This window comes from Dioscorea cayenensis, chromosome 19, assembly GCF_009730915.1.
Source record: "Dioscorea cayenensis subsp. rotundata cultivar TDr96_F1 chromosome 19, TDr96_F1_v2_PseudoChromosome.rev07_lg8_w22 25.fasta, whole genome shotgun sequence".
NCBI classification, from domain to species: domain Eukaryota; kingdom Viridiplantae; phylum Streptophyta; class Magnoliopsida; order Dioscoreales; family Dioscoreaceae; genus Dioscorea; species Dioscorea cayenensis.
Window position 1 is genome coordinate 28,621,388 of NC_052489.1, and position 16,790 is coordinate 28,638,177.

The following is a 16,790-nucleotide window of genomic DNA, read 5'->3' on the forward strand; positions in this document are numbered from 1 at the left end:
CATCCATTAAAGTTTGTATATCCCGGTGAATGGGAGCAATGTATTTAAATAGATTGATAAAATTAATTTTTGAAATCAATATTTAAATTAGTTATGTAGATAAATAATTATAGACAAAGAAAATTTATAAAAATAGAGAGAGTATGTTATGAACACTTGCCTTGGTGTTGCCCTGGGATTGTTTATACGCTTTTTCTCTAGATGGCACAATTTTATATATCTTTATGTTAGTGTTTTTAGGTTTTTTTCTTTTTCTTTTATTTTTTCATTTTCCAATGAGTTGTGTTTTATTATTATTTCTCTCACTTGTATCGTATTATCTGTCACTTTTCTCATTGTAATTTATTTTTTAATAAATTTTGTTTATTTGTTTTTTAAAGACATAATTCAAGATTTTTTAAAAAAATCATAAATTTTAATTTTATTTTATTATTACACAACATTTTAGTTATCATACATTTTGAATTTCAAATTTAAAGACATCCCAAGTTCCTATATTTCAAATTTATAGGGCATTAATAGATAATTGGCATCAAAGCATATATATATATATATATATAAAACATCAGCTATATATCGTTCGTAGAACGTTCATAGGTAAGAACAGTGTCAAAACATGATGCTATATTGAGGCACAATCAAAAGTTAACGTGTTCATTAAGTTTTGATTTGGTTGATAGTTTGGTTGATGGAGATGTTACTTTACATAAATTGATTGAACGTTTTAGATAAAAGAATCGTGCATCCAGCTTTTCACATTATTCATAAGCACAATAATATTGTTTATGAAACAGTTCGAACTCATTGGATCGAAATCTAACAGTCGATAGCAACGTTCATAGATGATTCATTCATATATATATATATATATATATATAGAATTGTAAAATTTATATTGAACGGAGGTAAACAAAGATAATAAAAATAAATAAATAAATAAAAAAACTTAAAAAATAGAATAATATTAAATTTCCAAAAAGGAGATTTATAAAAAGCATTTCCAGCTCTGATCCACAACCTCGAGAGTGAGACACTAAAAAATTATTCAAATCGAATTCCGACGTCTCAAACAAGCAAACCTTGTCGTTCTTATCCAATCCAAGCATTCAGCGAGAGAGATGCTCAGAGCTCTCTCCAGACGATCATGGAGCTTCCCAACCTCCTCGCACACCCACACCCACCAGCGTCTCATGGCCTTCGCTGCCGGAGCGCTTCCCGACGGCGTTGATCGGAGTTCGGACTCATTCACTCGCAACTCCGCCGCTGTGAAACAGCTCATCTCTGATCTCCAATCCCGCATTCGAAAGGTATTACTGCAATATAAGTAGTTATAGCAGTGAGTTTGTTGCTGACATTGCTTATTGATTCTAGGTTCTTAGTGGAGGAGGGGTGGAGGCTGTGAAGCGGAACAGGAGCCGGAACAAGCTCCTGCCGAGGGAACGGATCGATCGCATGATTGATCCTGGATCATCTTTCCTTGAGTTATCTCAGGTTGGATTTTTTGACCTACCTCTTTAAGATCTTTGAAAATGATTGGCGTCTGAGGGATTTTGATAGGTTTTATGTAGTCAATTTGTTGGAAATTAAGTGAATTTGGAGTTAATTTGAAAATAATTGGAGATTATTACTGTTTTTCATCAATTTATCATCTATATTTTCTCTAATCTATTTCTGCTTTCTGGTAATGTATGTTGTCACTTCTGGATGTTTGAGTCCTTAGCGAAACTTATTGTAATTGACTGTAATGTTACTTGAATGAGATTATTGAGATGTAATGCTGGATTTACTCATTTATAATTCATACAATGTTTCTGCATGTTGATGTGATACCGCATTTGATTTTTTATTCTGTTCTTCTCCAGAATTTTGTTCTTGTTTTTTAATGAATTCTTGATAGTATTGCTTTATAAATGTTTAACCTTTACCTCTCTGGTGGAGTTATTTTTAACTTTTAAATTCTAATTTCAATTGCATTGACAATGAAGCTTGCAGGACATGACCTTTATGAGGACTCGTTACCATCTGGTGGAATTATCACTGGAATTGGACCGGTTCATGGACGTTTGTGCATGTTTGTTGCTAATGACCCTACTGTGAAGGGAGGTACATACTATCCTATTACTGTCAAGAAGCATCTTAGGGCTCAAGAAATTGCCTCACAGTGCAGCTTGCCATGTGTATATCTTGTTGATAGTGGAGGTGCTAATCTTCCAAGACAAGCTGAAGTCTTTCCTGATCGAGATAATTTTGGAAGAATCTTTTACAACCAAGCAAAAATGTCTGCCGATGGTATCCCTCAGATAGCTCTAGTTTTGGGTTCTTGCACTGCCGGGGGTGCTTATATACCAGCTATGGCTGATGAAAGTGTAATAGTGAAAGGGAATGGTACAATTTTTTTAGCTGGTCCTCCACTTGTGAAGGTTAGTATGTGGGTTCAATTTGAATTTTTCGTGATTTTTTTATTTTTTTTTTTATATTTTTTTATTATTATTATTTTTTTATAGTTGAAACCGATGAGAAACTTGTTTCTCAAATTTAGGTTGAATCTGATGGAACAATTTTAATAGGCTGCTACAGGAGAAACAGTTTCTGCTGAAGATTTAGGGGGCGCATCATTGCATTGTAAAGTATCAGGAGTTGCAGATCACTTTGCAGATGGTTTCTCCGCTTCTCTACTCTCTTATCTTTCCTTTTCTACATTTGTGAAACCTATAAACTCCAATTCAGTGAATTTAGATGATTAATAATTTATGTACTGACAATCTTTAGATGAACTTCATGGTCTGGAGATTGGGAGAAATGTTATCAAGAACTTGTACATGGCTGGCAAAGGGATAAATAGTCCTCCAAGTGATATTTCTGATTACAAAGAGCCATTACATGATGTGGAGGAACTACGTTCCATTGCACCAACTGATCAGAAGCAGCCCCTTGATATTCGATCAGTTATTGCTCGGATTGTAGATGGCAGTGAATTTGACGAGTTCAAAAAATTATATGGCACTGTGAGTTTTATGGACCTAGTTTTAACCTTAATTCTATTATTTTCCTTTCGCAGATTGTGGATCCAGGCACCCTAACTTTATACGTTTGCAGACACTGGTAACAGGTTTTGCAAGAATCTTTGGACAGCCTGTTGGAATAATAGGAAACAATGGCATATTATTTACTGAATCTGCTCTAAAAGGCTCTCACTTCATTGAGTTATGTGCACAACGTAATATACCTTTGATATTTCTTCAAAATATAACTGGGTTTATGGTAAGATCTTGATCTTTGTTTTCATTCTTTTTCTAATTCGCTTTGACATCCAGTCATAAAAATGAATTGCCATGAACATGAAGTGTCTTTTTGTATAGCCCAAATTTGTCAATTGATTGTGTTCATATGCTGTAGCCTGTAGGATTATTTACATTTCTTTCATCATTGGATTATTCTTCTAATCTCATTGACAAGTATAGACCTCTCTGTATGTAGGTTGGGTCAAGATCTGAGGCAAATGGTATTGCCAAAGCTGGAGCTAAAATGGTCATGGCGGTTTCCTGTGCCAAGGTAATTTTTTCTTTTCATCAACAAGGCATGCTGATAAAGTTTTAATGATGACATCTGCCAATGAAAACAAGTCAAATATCCACAATAGAGAAAATGCTTTCAAATTAAGCTTTCAACGAACCTCCCCTGAAAATGACAAGAAAAGCATAAAGATTATCAGATTGGATGGGAATCAATGTGAATAGCTCTAAATTCATTGAGTGGTCTGATGACTCTGAACCTATATGGGAAGTAGCAGCAGCTTGTTTTAAGCTCTAAATGCCACTAATGATATAATTTTACCTGATCTGATCTATAAGAACTTTCTTCTGTTTCACTGAGTTAGCGTGTTTAGAAAACTAATGGAACACTCCTCTGAAATATATATTGTTCTTTATTAATTACTTCCTGTGTCATTTTCTTTTTGGTTCTTGCACAGAAAACTTTATCAGCCATTGATCAAACGATGGCATATTGTCTGATAACCAGATGTGTCATACTAACACCTAAAGCACATTGCAGATTCCAAAAATAACAATAATTGTCGGTGGAAGTTTTGGTGCTGGGAACTATGGGATGTGTGGTCGTGCATATAGTCCTAACTTTTTGTTCATGTGGCCTACTGCCAAAATTTCTGTCATGGGTGGTAATCAGGTAACAAATTGTTTTCATTTGAAGTTTGTTTTGCTTTGATCTGGTTTATAAACCTGATATTGTTGCTTTTGCTCTTGATAGAACTAGATCATTATCTTAATCTGATAATTGGTGGCAAATTCCTCATTATACTACAATCTCATGATATTTTTATTTTCAAGTTCTGGAGTTGTAACTGTGGAATCCATTAAGTAGTACACAATTCCTCACAAGTCACAGCTGAAGCGGAATCGTGCACATTATATTAGTTTACTTACATGAGAAAATCCACTCAGTAATGAGACAATCTAGCTCAATTTATCTATTCATTTGACAGATTCCTCGTAAACATGTGAAAATTTTGATGTGGATAACTTGAATAGTGTACTACAATCTTCATTCTATGTAATTTGTTTCACATACAGGCAGCTGGTGTCCTGGCCCAGATAGAAAGGAGCAACAAGAAGAGGCAAGGAATTGAGGTATTGATTCGGCATCTCTTTTCCATCATTGTTTAGCAAGACATTGCTATCGTTGTGCATGACTAAACAGTATGCAGAACACCAACCAACCATTTATGAATATACATACTGTAAAATTCTGGATTGCCTTCTGGCACCTATGGCTCATCCTTTTGTAATTCAGAAAATATTATCGTCGTTCTTTAGTGATGTTTTATATTGTTCTGACAGTGGAGTGAAGAAGACGAAGAACAATTCAAAGCCCGGGTTGTGGAAGCATACGAAAAAGAAGCGAGCCCATATTATTCTACAGCAAGGCTCTGGGACGACGGCATCATAGACCCCGCAGACACTAGAAAAGTACTGGGTTTGTGCTTATCAGCCTCCATCAAAAACACTCCAGAGGCTACAAAATTTGGTGTTTTCAGAATGTGACTTTGGAACAGGCATATAAGTTTGTTCTCTCCCTTGTAAAGTTTCATTCTGTCATACACCATAATGTATTTATGACAATTTCAAAATTTAAAATAAATGGTTTGTTTGTGCTTAACAAATCTCTATAAAAGAAACAAGATTTGTTCATGATACTTTTGTTGCGCGCCACTAACTCAGTAGGCAATTAAAGCCAGATTATCATTTACTATTTCCTTAAATTACTTAATTTAGATATTTTAAATTAGATTCAAATAACTATATGTATATATACATATATTAATGCACATATTGAATATATAATTAGTTTTTAATAAAAATTATGAGTTTTAATGAATAAATCACTGTTTTCTATTTTTAAAAAAAATTCTCTACACAGGGGCATTCAAAAAGAATTGAACATAGGAAAAATTATTTAAATTAAATTAAAAAAATATATAAAAAAAATTGTTCAAAAAATAAAACTAAAGATTGGTAGGTCTGTGTGTCAAAATTTTTGGAAGGTCAGGTGGCAAACTTTCCAACGGGTAAAATATAAGCAATCTAATGCGTACAGATCTCGAGACAGTCTTTCCATTGGACGGCCAGGATTTGTCCGCCTCTTGGAAATGGCTCTTATCAACCCCGATCTCACTGAAAGAAAGCATTTCAAGAAGGAAACCCACAAGCGGAGCGTCGAGACGAGCGCCGGGGAAGGGCGAGCGAGAGCGAGCGTGCGTGCCGCGAGGTAAGAGCGTTTGTGAGCGCGATCGCCATACCATATGGGGTCCTTCTCTCCGCCCCTTCTCCTTCCTCTCGTGCTCTTCTCGGCCTTTGGTCGAATAGCTAAAGGGCACCGCAATCTATGCGAAATAAACCGAGGGTGTGCGTTTGTGTGCTCATCTGCAGGAGAGTGAGAGATTTCGAGTGCCGAGAGAGAGGGTCATAGATTGAGGGAGAGAGGTAGAGTGGTCGAAGAGGAAAGGAAGAGTGTTTCTTTTGATTGGAGAGCCAAAAAGGAGTTTTTTTGTGTGTGGTTTTGTGGTGCTGATTCGCACTCGCTTGGTTCATGGCGACGAAGCTCGTGGTTAGTGGCCGTGTCTTCTTTAGCTGTTGGTTGTTTTTTTTTATTTTGAGGGTTTTTTTTCCTTATGAGATTTGGGGGCTTTTACTGCAGGTTCTTGGAATCCCGTGGGATGTAGATACCGATGGGCTGAAGCAGTACATGAGCAAGTTCGGTGAGCTGGAGGATTGCATTGTTATGAAGGTTTGGAATTTTCAAAATTTTTTTTTTGGTCATAAAATCTGGTGGTTTTGTGCTTGTTGGGATTTCCTTAAAGTAGAATTTCTGTCCCTTCGTTTTGGAATTTCATTTTTTGGGGTGATGAATTGATGTGTTTAACCCATATCAATTAGCAGGCGATATGAGGTTTTTTAAATTCATTATGCAAGAAAGGAATTTTTTTCAGATTTATTACATGGACTGATGGACATGTTTATCCTATGTGGTTCTCATATAAATTGAAGTAGATGCAAACTCCGAGATTAGATTTCAAGAAGATGACATGTTTCATATAGTAACTATGTATCTTAAACATCAGGAGCGGTCAACTGGTCGATCTCGTGGATTTGGCTATGTAACCTTCGTGTCCGCAGAAAATGCAAAGGTACTAATATCATTCTGATTCAATATTTCGTGATGTCATGTTTTCGGCTTTATAAATTTCTAATTGGTATTGTTATTGATGCAAATACCATGTTTATGCTTTAATAGTTACAATTTTTACTACTGTTTTGGATAGAAGGAATGTTGGATATTTGGTTACTGCTAGTTCTTGTGACATGGAGTTAAAGGAGTTATTATCGTTGATTCCTCAAAGCTTTCTTGTCAATACAAAATGACTTCTATAGTGGATATGCATATTTATATCCACATAGTGTTCCTTGATTAACTAGTTTGTTTGGTATATATTCTTCATTTTCTTGTATAAGAGAAAGCCAAGGAGGCTAGTTCAGTGCTTAATAATGAAGTTGAGAAATTGGCTATAGATGTGGAGAAAGTACTCATTGGTTTTGATGATTGCTGATGGTGCATTAGGCTCTGCATAGAAGTTTCTTTTGCATGCTCTTTGAGAATTTCATATTTAATGTTAAGGTTTTATTCTTAAATTGACTACATCTGCGATTTATAGGTGTCTGCGTGACAACTGCTAGTAGTGATATGCATAAATGTTTGTGGTCTGAATTTCTATGATGATTTACATAACTTGAGAATATACGTCATCAGCACAAAATTGTGCGAGTGCGTTTGAAAATTGTAGTGGCTTTTGTGTTCCATATGTTATTACCTTCAAAAGGTATACACTTACTTCTGCACTCCTTTTCAGACTGCCTTGGAAAGTGAACATATTCTTGGAAACAGAACCCTTGAAGTAAAAATAGCTACACCAAAGGTATATATTGAAGTAAATCATTTTACTTATTTAATGGGTAACTTTATGATGTTCTTTTATACTGAGTTTATGAAAAATGCCTATTTTCCTGAATGTGTCACCTTGTTCTTCTGCTGAATTTTATTTTAACAGACATTTATAAATAAAATTACTGCTTTTATGTTGCTTTATATGTAGGAAGAAATGAGACAACCACCAAAAAAGGCTACACGTATTTTTGTAGCAAGAATCCCTCATTCTGTTACAGAGTCGATGTTTCGAGAGTAAATTTTCTTATCAATTGTTTCCTTGCAAATCCATTTTTCTAGATATGGGAATTTTGATTGTGTGAGAGAGATTTACGTAATAATTTTTCTTTTCTTTTAGATATTTTGAATCCTATGGAGAGATTACAGACCTATACATGCCAAAGGTGAGTATTTGGTTTCCCTTTTTTTCATAGTATTTGTTCTTCCCTACCTGTATAAGCACCTACTCCTACTACTGTTGAGTGTCAATAACGAATGGTTTTATGAATTGCTCATGCGCTCTTAAATATTTTTTTTTCTGGTTAAAATTTTCAGAGTATTTTTCTTTGTGCCAGATGTCCTATAATATTATTGGTTTTTCTATCTTAAAATATCATTAAATTTCTTGATTCTATGAAATCTGGACTTCTTTTATGCTATGATGAAAGTGGATCATTCTGTCATTCTTTCTCATGAACGGTTGAGGTATATGCTTTGTTTACCCTGTAAATGAATGTTTGTCCTATATTATGTTATGCGTTGTGAATTTTCTTGGGATTTAATTTGGAACCTGACTGGTGCTGCTTGAACAATTTTATTAGAAATAATTGAGCCTTACATAGTATCATATTTTGTTTTGTTTATTTATTTATCGTTTTTACTGAGTTCTAGTTCATAAGTTGTTTCCTCTGTAGCTCTTTTTTATTGCTCATGCATTTCCTTGATTACCTATGGCTTTTGTTTACTTATTTTCTTTCTTTTCCCTTTCTAGCAAGTGACAAGTCTCCTTAAGAAACACGTAATGATTAAGCTCTATCTGCATACTATGGCAAACAAAGTAGTTTTATATCATAGAATGACCCAAAATCATTGCATTGGGTGCTTAGTTCTTTGACCCTATTGTTTATATAAGAATGGTGAAAGTGCACAATTGACTCCTGAACTATACTCAAATGTTCATGTTGACCCCTAAACAAAAAAATCATTGCTTTAGTCCCTAAACTACACAAAAAATTTGGTTTTGTTCCTTTTGTTTTACGTTGGTGATGGCATTGCAGGTTGTTCATCAAATAGATTATATTGGTTTTTCATGTAGTCAAGGTGTCTTAGAAGGACTTAAATGAACATATTTGTGTACTTCATGTATTAAAAAAGAACACATTTACTCTCATTCAGCTACATAATTAAATATATTTGTGTTGTTCGAAAGTAAAGTGAACATTTTTGTGTAGTTCATGAACCAAAGTGACTATTTTTGGGGTCCAAAAACCAAAATGAACATTAGGGTATTGATTAGGACCAATTTTCGACTTTCACATATAAGAAAATGTATGCAAATGGATATCATAAATTTAGACTTTTGATTGTTGTAATTTAGTTTACTCATGAGACTTTTTTTGAGTTATATATATTGGTGGGTTTATCTGAAACTCTCTTGATTATGTTATATACTTGCAGGATCAAGGTTCAAAGGCACATCGTGGGATTGGTTTTATCACTTTTGCTAGTGCAGGTGTCAGGCATCCCTCCTTTTTTACCCTAATTTTTTTGGTCATGTCTTTTTTTCCCCTTTCAAAACATTTATCGGTCTCTCAGTTGTGGAAACATCTAATAAGTCTAACGTGAGCGGAAGGGTTGATTAAGCATGTAATTATGTCTTTTAGTTGAGCATGCTGTCGGTGTGGATTATGAGTAACTTACATGACCATGGAGATAACTGGCTGGTAGAGATGTTTGTGTTTTTATGTTAGCTCAATCAGGTGATGTGTGTTATGTGCTTAGATCAAGCTGCTTAAGATTTTATTCTATTTTATTTTTTCATGTATGTTATGTGCTTAGAACAAGCTACTTAAGATACATTTCATCTGGCTATTGTTTTGAAATAATTAATGAAGCATTGGAAAGTATTTTAGTGTTAGTTCATATGATGGAGTCATGTCAATATGGTTTGTTCTTAAAGCCAGCTACTTAAGATACTTTTCATCTTGATCTTGTTTTGAAATCATTCATAAAGTATTGGAATCAATTATAGTTTGAGTTGATATGATGGCAATCATGTCATGAGTTTGCACCTTGTAGTGTACTGGTCCTTCTCTCCACTAGATAAAAGGAATTTGATGAATATTCTCAACCATATATTTTTTTATTAGTTAGTCTACCATTTACCGTCTGGAAAATTGAGCAATTGTTTTTTCATTATTGAGTATCCATATGCCTCATTTTATGCATTTTTCTCGGGATAACTTTTGCAAATCAAACTACACGACCTTCACACCGGTAGCTTGTAAAATGTTGGGAGCTTGACAAGGTAAAGTGTGGAGAACTTTGATGTTTTTCCAAGTTGGTTTCTGATGTTTTGATCTTCATTTTTGTAATTGATGCTCTTGAGCACCTTCTGTATTTTTATTACTACCTTATTTATTTTCCTGTCATTTTTGTTGATTGGTTTTGTGTTCCACTATATTTGGTTGTATAATTAATCATTTATTGGTGGTTAATGGAGCAGATTCTGTGGATACTTTGATGGCAGAGAATCATGAATTAGGCGGATCTGCTGTTGTAATTGACCGTGCAACACCAAAGGCAAATTCCTATGTTCCATTATATTTGGTTGTATAATTCAGATTGTTTTCTACATGCAACAAAAGCCTTGACTTGCAGGATTCATGGTCTCCTTGCAATACATATCATTATTTTAATCTTGAATTTATGAATATTGGATAATTATGCTTGTGAGGTAGACTGCTAATTGTGTTTTGTGGCTCTTTTGGTTTAGGAGGAAGATACAAGATATCCAAGCAGAGTCACACAGGGTGGATATGGTGCTTACAATGCTTACATTAGTGCAGCAACCCGATATGCAGCACTAGGTGCTCCTACACTTTATGATCACCCTGGGTCTGCATATGGAAGTAAGCTTTGTGCGATGCAATGATTTAGCAATATACAAATTCTGTTCATATGAAGAAGTTAATTTCTCCCACCCATTGTCTAGGAGGGTTTTTTGGACCTTCTCGTGGAATGGGTAAAAAGATTTTTGTGGGCAGGCTTCCCCAGGAAGCAGGTGGTGATGATCTGTGCCAGTATTTCGGCAGATTTGGCCGTATTTTAGATGTGTATGTTCCGAAGGTAAATGATACTACTTGCTTTGCTTATGGCTTTTGCTTCAGATATATAATCCTCTTCATGTTTATTCTTCAGGATCCCAAAAGGACTGGACATAGGGGATTTGGTTTTGTCACTTTTGCTGAGGATGGTGTCGCAGATCGTGTATCACGAAGGACTCATGAAATTCTAGGACAGGAGGTACTTTGCTATGATTTTGATATAAACATTTAAGTTGGGTATTACACATTGTATTGTTTTTCATGGATTACAAAGTAAAACATTTGAAATAGTTTATGCCCAATGACGTCAAAAGGAAAGGGGCTTCCAACTGAAAGGAACTTCATAAAGTCTTTAGTCGCTAAGTTATCTCAGCTTAATATAACACCGACTTATCACCTTAAATGTCAGGGAATTGCAGTTATGCACCCTCTGGTTACTTGGAATACTTTGGCATCTTGCAAAAAACCTAGATTAATCATTCTATATGCGTGGTTTTAAAAATATTAGCTCCTGTTATCAGAATTTATTCCAATAGGATATGATATTTTGGTAGTGATACCTAAGCCATTGAAGTATAAAAAAGTTGGATTTCGAAGAAATGAAAGGATAATTGGATTGAGTGATCCTCGTATGTGAATGTCTAAGTTTGAGCGTGGTCATACAATGCTTAAATGGATATGAATGCTTTGAACTCAGCAGGAAGAGCTATGCAATAAGGTGTTGAGTTTGCTATTTCCTGTTAGCCTGTTACCGTTAATATGTGTATTCTTCAATTGTTATTACTAAATGAATAGTTTTTCTTTCCATTTGCAATATTGTCAGTAAATAAATCATCCTGATATTCTAGTTTCATTGTTTGTTGCACTGTTTCATTTCTCATAAAACAAGTGAGTACTGCAGGTGGCAATAGACTCTGCGACACCGCTTGATGATTCTGGTCCTGATGGTCATTACATGGATGTTGCTGATGCATATGGGGGTTATGGCGGTCCTGTCCGTTCTTATGGCAGGATGTTCGGAAGCATGGATTTTGAAAATGTAAGTATCAACTTATAGTCAACTAAGTAATAAAATAAAACAAGAGAAGTATCTTATCTTCTTGTCAGGTTGGCTAGAGCTTGATGTACCTAAATTTATACTATGCCTGGTTCTCATCTTCATTGATTAACTTTTATGTCATTTATTATTGTATTCCAGTATGGTTATGGTGCAAGCACAAGCAGGCCGTCGACAAGAACAGAGTGGAGGTACAGGCCTTATTAGTGCATGTGAACTGCTTCGCCGTGAACTTTTGCAGATTATCAAATATCAAATGCAGGCTACTAAATAGATGAACTCACTAACTTGTTTTACATTTCCTTTACAACTAAAGTTGTTGAATGCAGCAGGTGATAACTTTTTTTCCTTGACAAATAATACTTATCCTTTGTTGTATGAAGTCAAGAATATCTTTTAAGTGTGTGGTCTGGTGAATAACATCATCATTATGTTATATTTATTATTACCATACTCAGAATGTGGTCACTCTTCTCCACAATGTAGGTTTTGTTTGCAACAATATTCTCTTTTTTTTCTTAAAAAATGTTGTTCTTGCAAAATGTGTACATGCCATTTAGAAACAGTGAAGAGTGAATTACTAGCTCTGTGTCAGTGCAGTCAAGGCTTTTTATATTTTGTGAGATTTTTAGGGACTTGGTTGCATTACCAAAAGCATGTGTTGTGAATTGAAGGAATATATATATATATATATATATATATATGTAGATGGAAATCTAAGGAAACAAGAGGGAAATTGCTTCACATTAAAATTAAATATATTGGATAACATTTCCCTTCACTGCTAATGAACACATTCCAATTAAATATATGACCCTGTTCCTGTTTGAAAAGTATTTACAAAGAAAAAAAATATATATATAAAGGGGCTATTATTATTCAAGCATGCCCCTTCCAACCACTAGCAATTAAATTCTCTCAATATTAAAATATCAAAGTCACAATTTAGTATTTGAGCATCATGAGCTGTCCAAACCTCAGAAAATTAAACTAAAATGTCCCCCAAATTAGCACATGAAGGAATGTTTTATTATTCACCAAAACAGAGAAAAAAGAGAAGAAACAAATAGTAAATTAAGCCAAAAGGGTCAACCTCAACTACCCTTAATTTGTTGTAAAATCTTCCCACCTGCCTCCAAAGCAGGCTACTGAAAACCTCTGCATCCCACACACACATGGGGTTTAAATACCCCAAATAAATGAATATCCTTAAAAAAATAAATAAATAAATAAATAAAGAGAAAGAAACAAAGAGGGAGTTCATTGTATTTGTGCAACAATTTGTAATGAGATAGATGGAGAGGAAGAAGCAGAGGCCATTAAAGGCATATAAAATAATAAGATAAACAGGAAGTGGGGGCATGGCAAAGTATGGGCAAAGAATAGGACATGGACTTATGGATGGAGAGGGAGTTGTCTAGCTCTTTAGATGCCCCCACCCTTTTCCCTACCCAACAAATCAAATTTCATAATTTTCATCCTTTTTGGCCAGGTGGGATGTATATATATATATCATCTAGATACTTCTCTTCTTCCCTTTCTTGTAAGATTAGTGTGAATCTAAGAAAAAGTAAATGAGGAATAGAATAAATACCATGTTCGCTGCATATCATTTATGAGTTAGTTTGTAAATATATATATATAGAACGAGAGGGGTTGGTGTATAGTAAAATAAGGGTGAATCGGGTTGCAGTGAGTGGGGGAGTACAGTTAGATGATGATCTAATAACTCTAGTTAATATCTATAGATTTTTAACTTACAGATGTCTCCATGGCTCTCATGTGTATATATATATATTTATGTTTCTATTGGTTTATATAACATGAGTGGTTTTTTTTCTTATTTAGAGCAAGTTTATTATTGATAATAATTATTGTGTTTTGGTCTGAGATTCAAGAGTTTCAGTGAATCACATAATTTTTTTATTAATTATTATCTTCTACATATTTCTAAATGTCATGTAGATTTTGAACATGGATATTATTATTATTAGAAAAATATATAAATATTTTATGTGTTTTGTTTGTTACCTATGACCGAGTTGTACAATGTAGAATTTCTCAGTAAATCATTTAATGCGCCCAACTCCTAGACTTGTACATATTCTTAATTGGAAATATTATGTAGTCCTAGAGCATATGATCATAACTACAAGTGACAATAAATTTTGTGGGCCATTTGATAACACCTTTCAACTAATAAGACTGTGGTAAGCCATTCAAGCAGCTACAAAAATATGGAACTCTTTGGCATTATTTCTGCCGACCTATATGTCTCTACACTTTTGTTTTAATTTGTAATATTAATTGATTTAAATGTATATATGGTACTGGTTTGAAAATTTAAAACTAGTAGAAAGGGAGAGGATTAATAGTTTAATTATATATATATATATATATATATATATATGTTGAAGAATGTGTGAAAGATAAAAAGGCAAGTGAAGAAGTGATATGGTCCTTTATTGTATGGAAGGTGTCAGAGTTGGTCTGCAATCCATTCATCTGTTTCTATTCACTGATCACATGATATTACTTGAATGCATTGCAGACTTAGAAACAAGGAAATAACAGTTCCCTTCTTCTCTGGACTTCATCTAGCTCCTCCTCTAAATGTTTCAGTTTACATTCATTCATGTCAATGCATACCAGCTTTATTTATTTATTTATTTATTTATTAGCAATATATTAATATCTATGTATATATACAGTTCCTTCTTAAGGTAAACAACATTAATTTTGTTGTGTTTCTATTCAAGGCTTAAGGTACAAAGTTTGGTGGTGGATCAACTGTTCAAATGTCTGATCAAATCTCATGCATGTATGTGGACAAAAGAAAAAGGTAAATAATTAATATTCTAAATTAATTTTGATTAATTAATGAACGTCTAAAAGTGAATTAATTCTAAGACAAACAAATTAAGAACTCAAAACAAAAATGATCATGTCTGAGTGCATGCTTGTCTTTGATCTTTCTCCATTCATCCAATATATGTCAGAGTTTCACGTGGAACTGATCCCATTCATCTTATGACACATAATGCATCAATTTGGATCCCATTCTCTCACTCTCTCTTCATCCTTGCACTTCTTAGATCCAAACTTATGAATTTCAAAGTGAAGAAACAGTATAATTCTCATCAAATTATGAGTTCATGTGCTACAGTGACAAAGGTGGCACAATTGTTTTCAAAGTGTGAACAATGGCAATGTTTGATCCAATGTTTCTTGGTTTATTTTATTAAAACATATTATATATATATATATATATATATCTAAAGACAGCAACACAACACAAGACCAACATTAGATCTTCTTCACCTTACTAAGTTTTCTTGTCCAAGATTAAAAGATTAACAATAATGCACTAGGTTGTCTCCTTCCAAACATTACAAAGAAAGTATATAATCTAAGAAACATAAAATTAATTAATTAAAGACACAAGAACTCAGCTCATTGTCTGGCTAGGATTGTTCATGAAGCAATTCTGATAAGGATAATTGGCAGTAGAGAAACCGGTGATGTCTCCGGGGAAGCCGGAAACATTCCGGTTAGCCTGAGCCAATTTGAGTGACTGAACCTGTGTCTTGAGAAACTTAACATAATGAATAGCTTCATCTAGCATTGATGCAGTGTCCATTTTAGTACCTCCAGGGACTAGTCTCTGCAAAATCCTTATCTTCTCACTGATCCTTTCTCTCCTGTGTCTTGCTGCAACACTCTGAGGATCCTTTGATATTTTTACATTCCTTCTCTTCGGAGGCTTCACAGTCTCCGGATCAATGTGTATTGGTTGCATGGCAGCAATGCGGAAGATCATCTCCCTCATCATCACCATTGATGTTTCCTTCTTCTTCTCTTGCTGCTCTGCCATCACTGACGTCCAGTGATCATTACTAGAGTTTTGGTACACTTGCATGGTCCCTCCTCCTCTTTCTCCAAATCCCAACCCAAACATGCTGTTGTTGTTGTTGGTGCTGTTGTGCAAGTTGATGAGCAATGGAAGTGAGGTTTGACTGGTTGGCATGTAGTTGTTGCTGTTGTTGTTGTTGTTGTTGTTGTTGAATTGTGGTTGGGGACCAATATTAGAACACTGTGCAGCAGATGTTGTTTCAGAGAATTCAGTGAACTTCTCCATCTGCATCATCATAGCCATCAGCTCCATTTGGTTCTCTGTGCTCCCATTTATGTACTCCAAATCCATCCCTAGCTAGTTTCCTGCCACTTTTCTCAGAGATAAAAGAGCTGTAAAGCTGAAGCCTATCTATCAGAGAGGATGGGGAAAGTTAGCTCTCAGAAGGTGGCAGAGATTCTATATATATATATATACACACACACATGACATCCTAGCTACTTGCAAACCTATAAACAGATATATATATATATATATATATATATATTAGTTGAGAAACTTCTATCTTGCTTCTTCTATGATTAATTAAGAGGTTGATATAAATGAATATGTAACACAATGAAGGGGACTGGTGTGAGTTCTGTAATCACAAAAGGTGTTGGTCTTTATTTGTAGGGTATCTAATACTCTCTTTTTTTTTTCTTTCTCTTGGCTCACAAGAAGTTCATGCAGGCTTTGTCCACCTGCTTTTCTTTTGAGCAAACAACTTTTGTTTTCACTGTTTTTCAGCTTTCCTTAAATGGAAATGGTGGCTGTTGTCTCTCTGCATGTGTCTCTCTAAAGTGAGAATTAAGCAAATTATCATAAAACAATTCTTAGTTTTATAATTAAGTGTGACTTTGATAACAAGTCAATGACTTAACCACAAGTCACAAATGTTGTTATATTTATTATTTTAGTTTGTAGATTTGGCAGTCTCTGATTGGAAGGTTAAGTGGGGCCATGTATTGACAAATGGCATGTGAGAAGAGTCAGAGAGGAATAATGAGACATGAAA

General features: G+C 34.4%; 3 protein-coding genes across 4 annotated transcripts; 2 read left to right on the forward strand and 1 right to left on the reverse strand.

The window, feature by feature from the left end:
* The first annotated feature begins 1,012 nt into the window (after positions 1–1,012).
* Positions 1,013–5,207, forward strand: LOC120250110 (methylcrotonoyl-CoA carboxylase beta chain, mitochondrial). Its single transcript, XM_039258887.1, has 10 exons — positions 1,013–1,307; positions 1,372–1,491; positions 1,986–2,420; positions 2,568–2,658; positions 2,770–3,005; positions 3,097–3,261; positions 3,478–3,552; positions 4,054–4,185; positions 4,590–4,646; positions 4,857–5,207. The coding sequence occupies exons 1-10, from the start codon at positions 1,119–1,121 to the stop codon at positions 5,058–5,060; spliced, it is 1,704 nt and encodes a 567-aa protein (XP_039114821.1). The 5' UTR covers positions 1,013–1,118; the 3' UTR covers positions 5,061–5,207.
* Positions 5,208–5,695: 488 nt separating this feature from the next.
* On the forward strand, positions 5,696–12,384 carry LOC120249790 (DAZ-associated protein 1). 2 transcript variants are annotated; one of them, XM_039258438.1, is made up of 14 exons: positions 5,696–5,784; positions 5,946–6,123; positions 6,214–6,303; positions 6,638–6,703; positions 7,424–7,489; positions 7,667–7,752; positions 7,856–7,901; positions 9,175–9,229; positions 10,223–10,299; positions 10,493–10,628; positions 10,712–10,845; positions 10,918–11,022; positions 11,725–11,862; positions 12,022–12,384. In XM_039258438.1, exons 2-14 carry the CDS (start codon positions 6,106–6,108, stop codon positions 12,085–12,087), a joined length of 1,083 nt encoding a protein of 360 aa, XP_039114372.1. In that variant the 5' UTR covers positions 5,696–5,784; positions 5,946–6,105; the 3' UTR covers positions 12,088–12,384. The 2 variants fall into 2 exon arrangements, with proteins under 2 accessions (XP_039114372.1, XP_039114373.1); XM_039258439.1 differs by having other exon boundaries at positions 5,722–5,823.
* Positions 12,385–15,175: 2,791 nt separating this feature from the next.
* On the reverse strand, positions 15,176–16,138 carry LOC120250380 (transcription factor HEC1-like). Its single transcript, XM_039259191.1, has one exon. The coding sequence runs from the start codon at positions 16,082–16,084 to the stop codon at positions 15,329–15,331; it is 756 nt and encodes a 251-aa protein (XP_039115125.1). The 5' UTR covers positions 16,085–16,138; the 3' UTR covers positions 15,176–15,328.
* Between the last annotated feature and the right edge of the window lie 652 nt (positions 16,139–16,790).

Excerpts from the sequence above, each read along its gene's own strand:
- LOC120250110 (XM_039258887.1), top strand. The coding sequence starts at position 1,119 with ATGCTCAGAGCTCTCTCCAGACGATCATGGAGCTTCCCAACCTCCTCG. Across the intron at positions 3,553-4,053 it reads TGGCGGTTTCCTGTGCCAAG|ATTCCAAAAATAACAATAAT; the intron begins GTAATTTTTTCT and ends AGCACATTGCAG. Across the intron at positions 4,186-4,589 it reads CTGTCATGGGTGGTAATCAG|GCAGCTGGTGTCCTGGCCCA; the intron begins GTAACAAATTGT and ends TTTCACATACAG.
- LOC120249790 (XM_039258438.1), top strand. Across the intron at positions 6,704-7,423 it reads TGTCCGCAGAAAATGCAAAG|ACTGCCTTGGAAAGTGAACA; the intron begins GTACTAATATCA and ends ACTCCTTTTCAG. Across the intron at positions 7,753-7,855 it reads ACAGAGTCGATGTTTCGAGA|ATATTTTGAATCCTATGGAG; the intron begins GTAAATTTTCTT and ends CTTTTCTTTTAG.
- LOC120250380 (XM_039259191.1), bottom strand. The coding sequence starts at position 16,084 with ATGGATTTGGAGTACATAAATGGGAGCACAGAGAACCAAATGGAGCTG.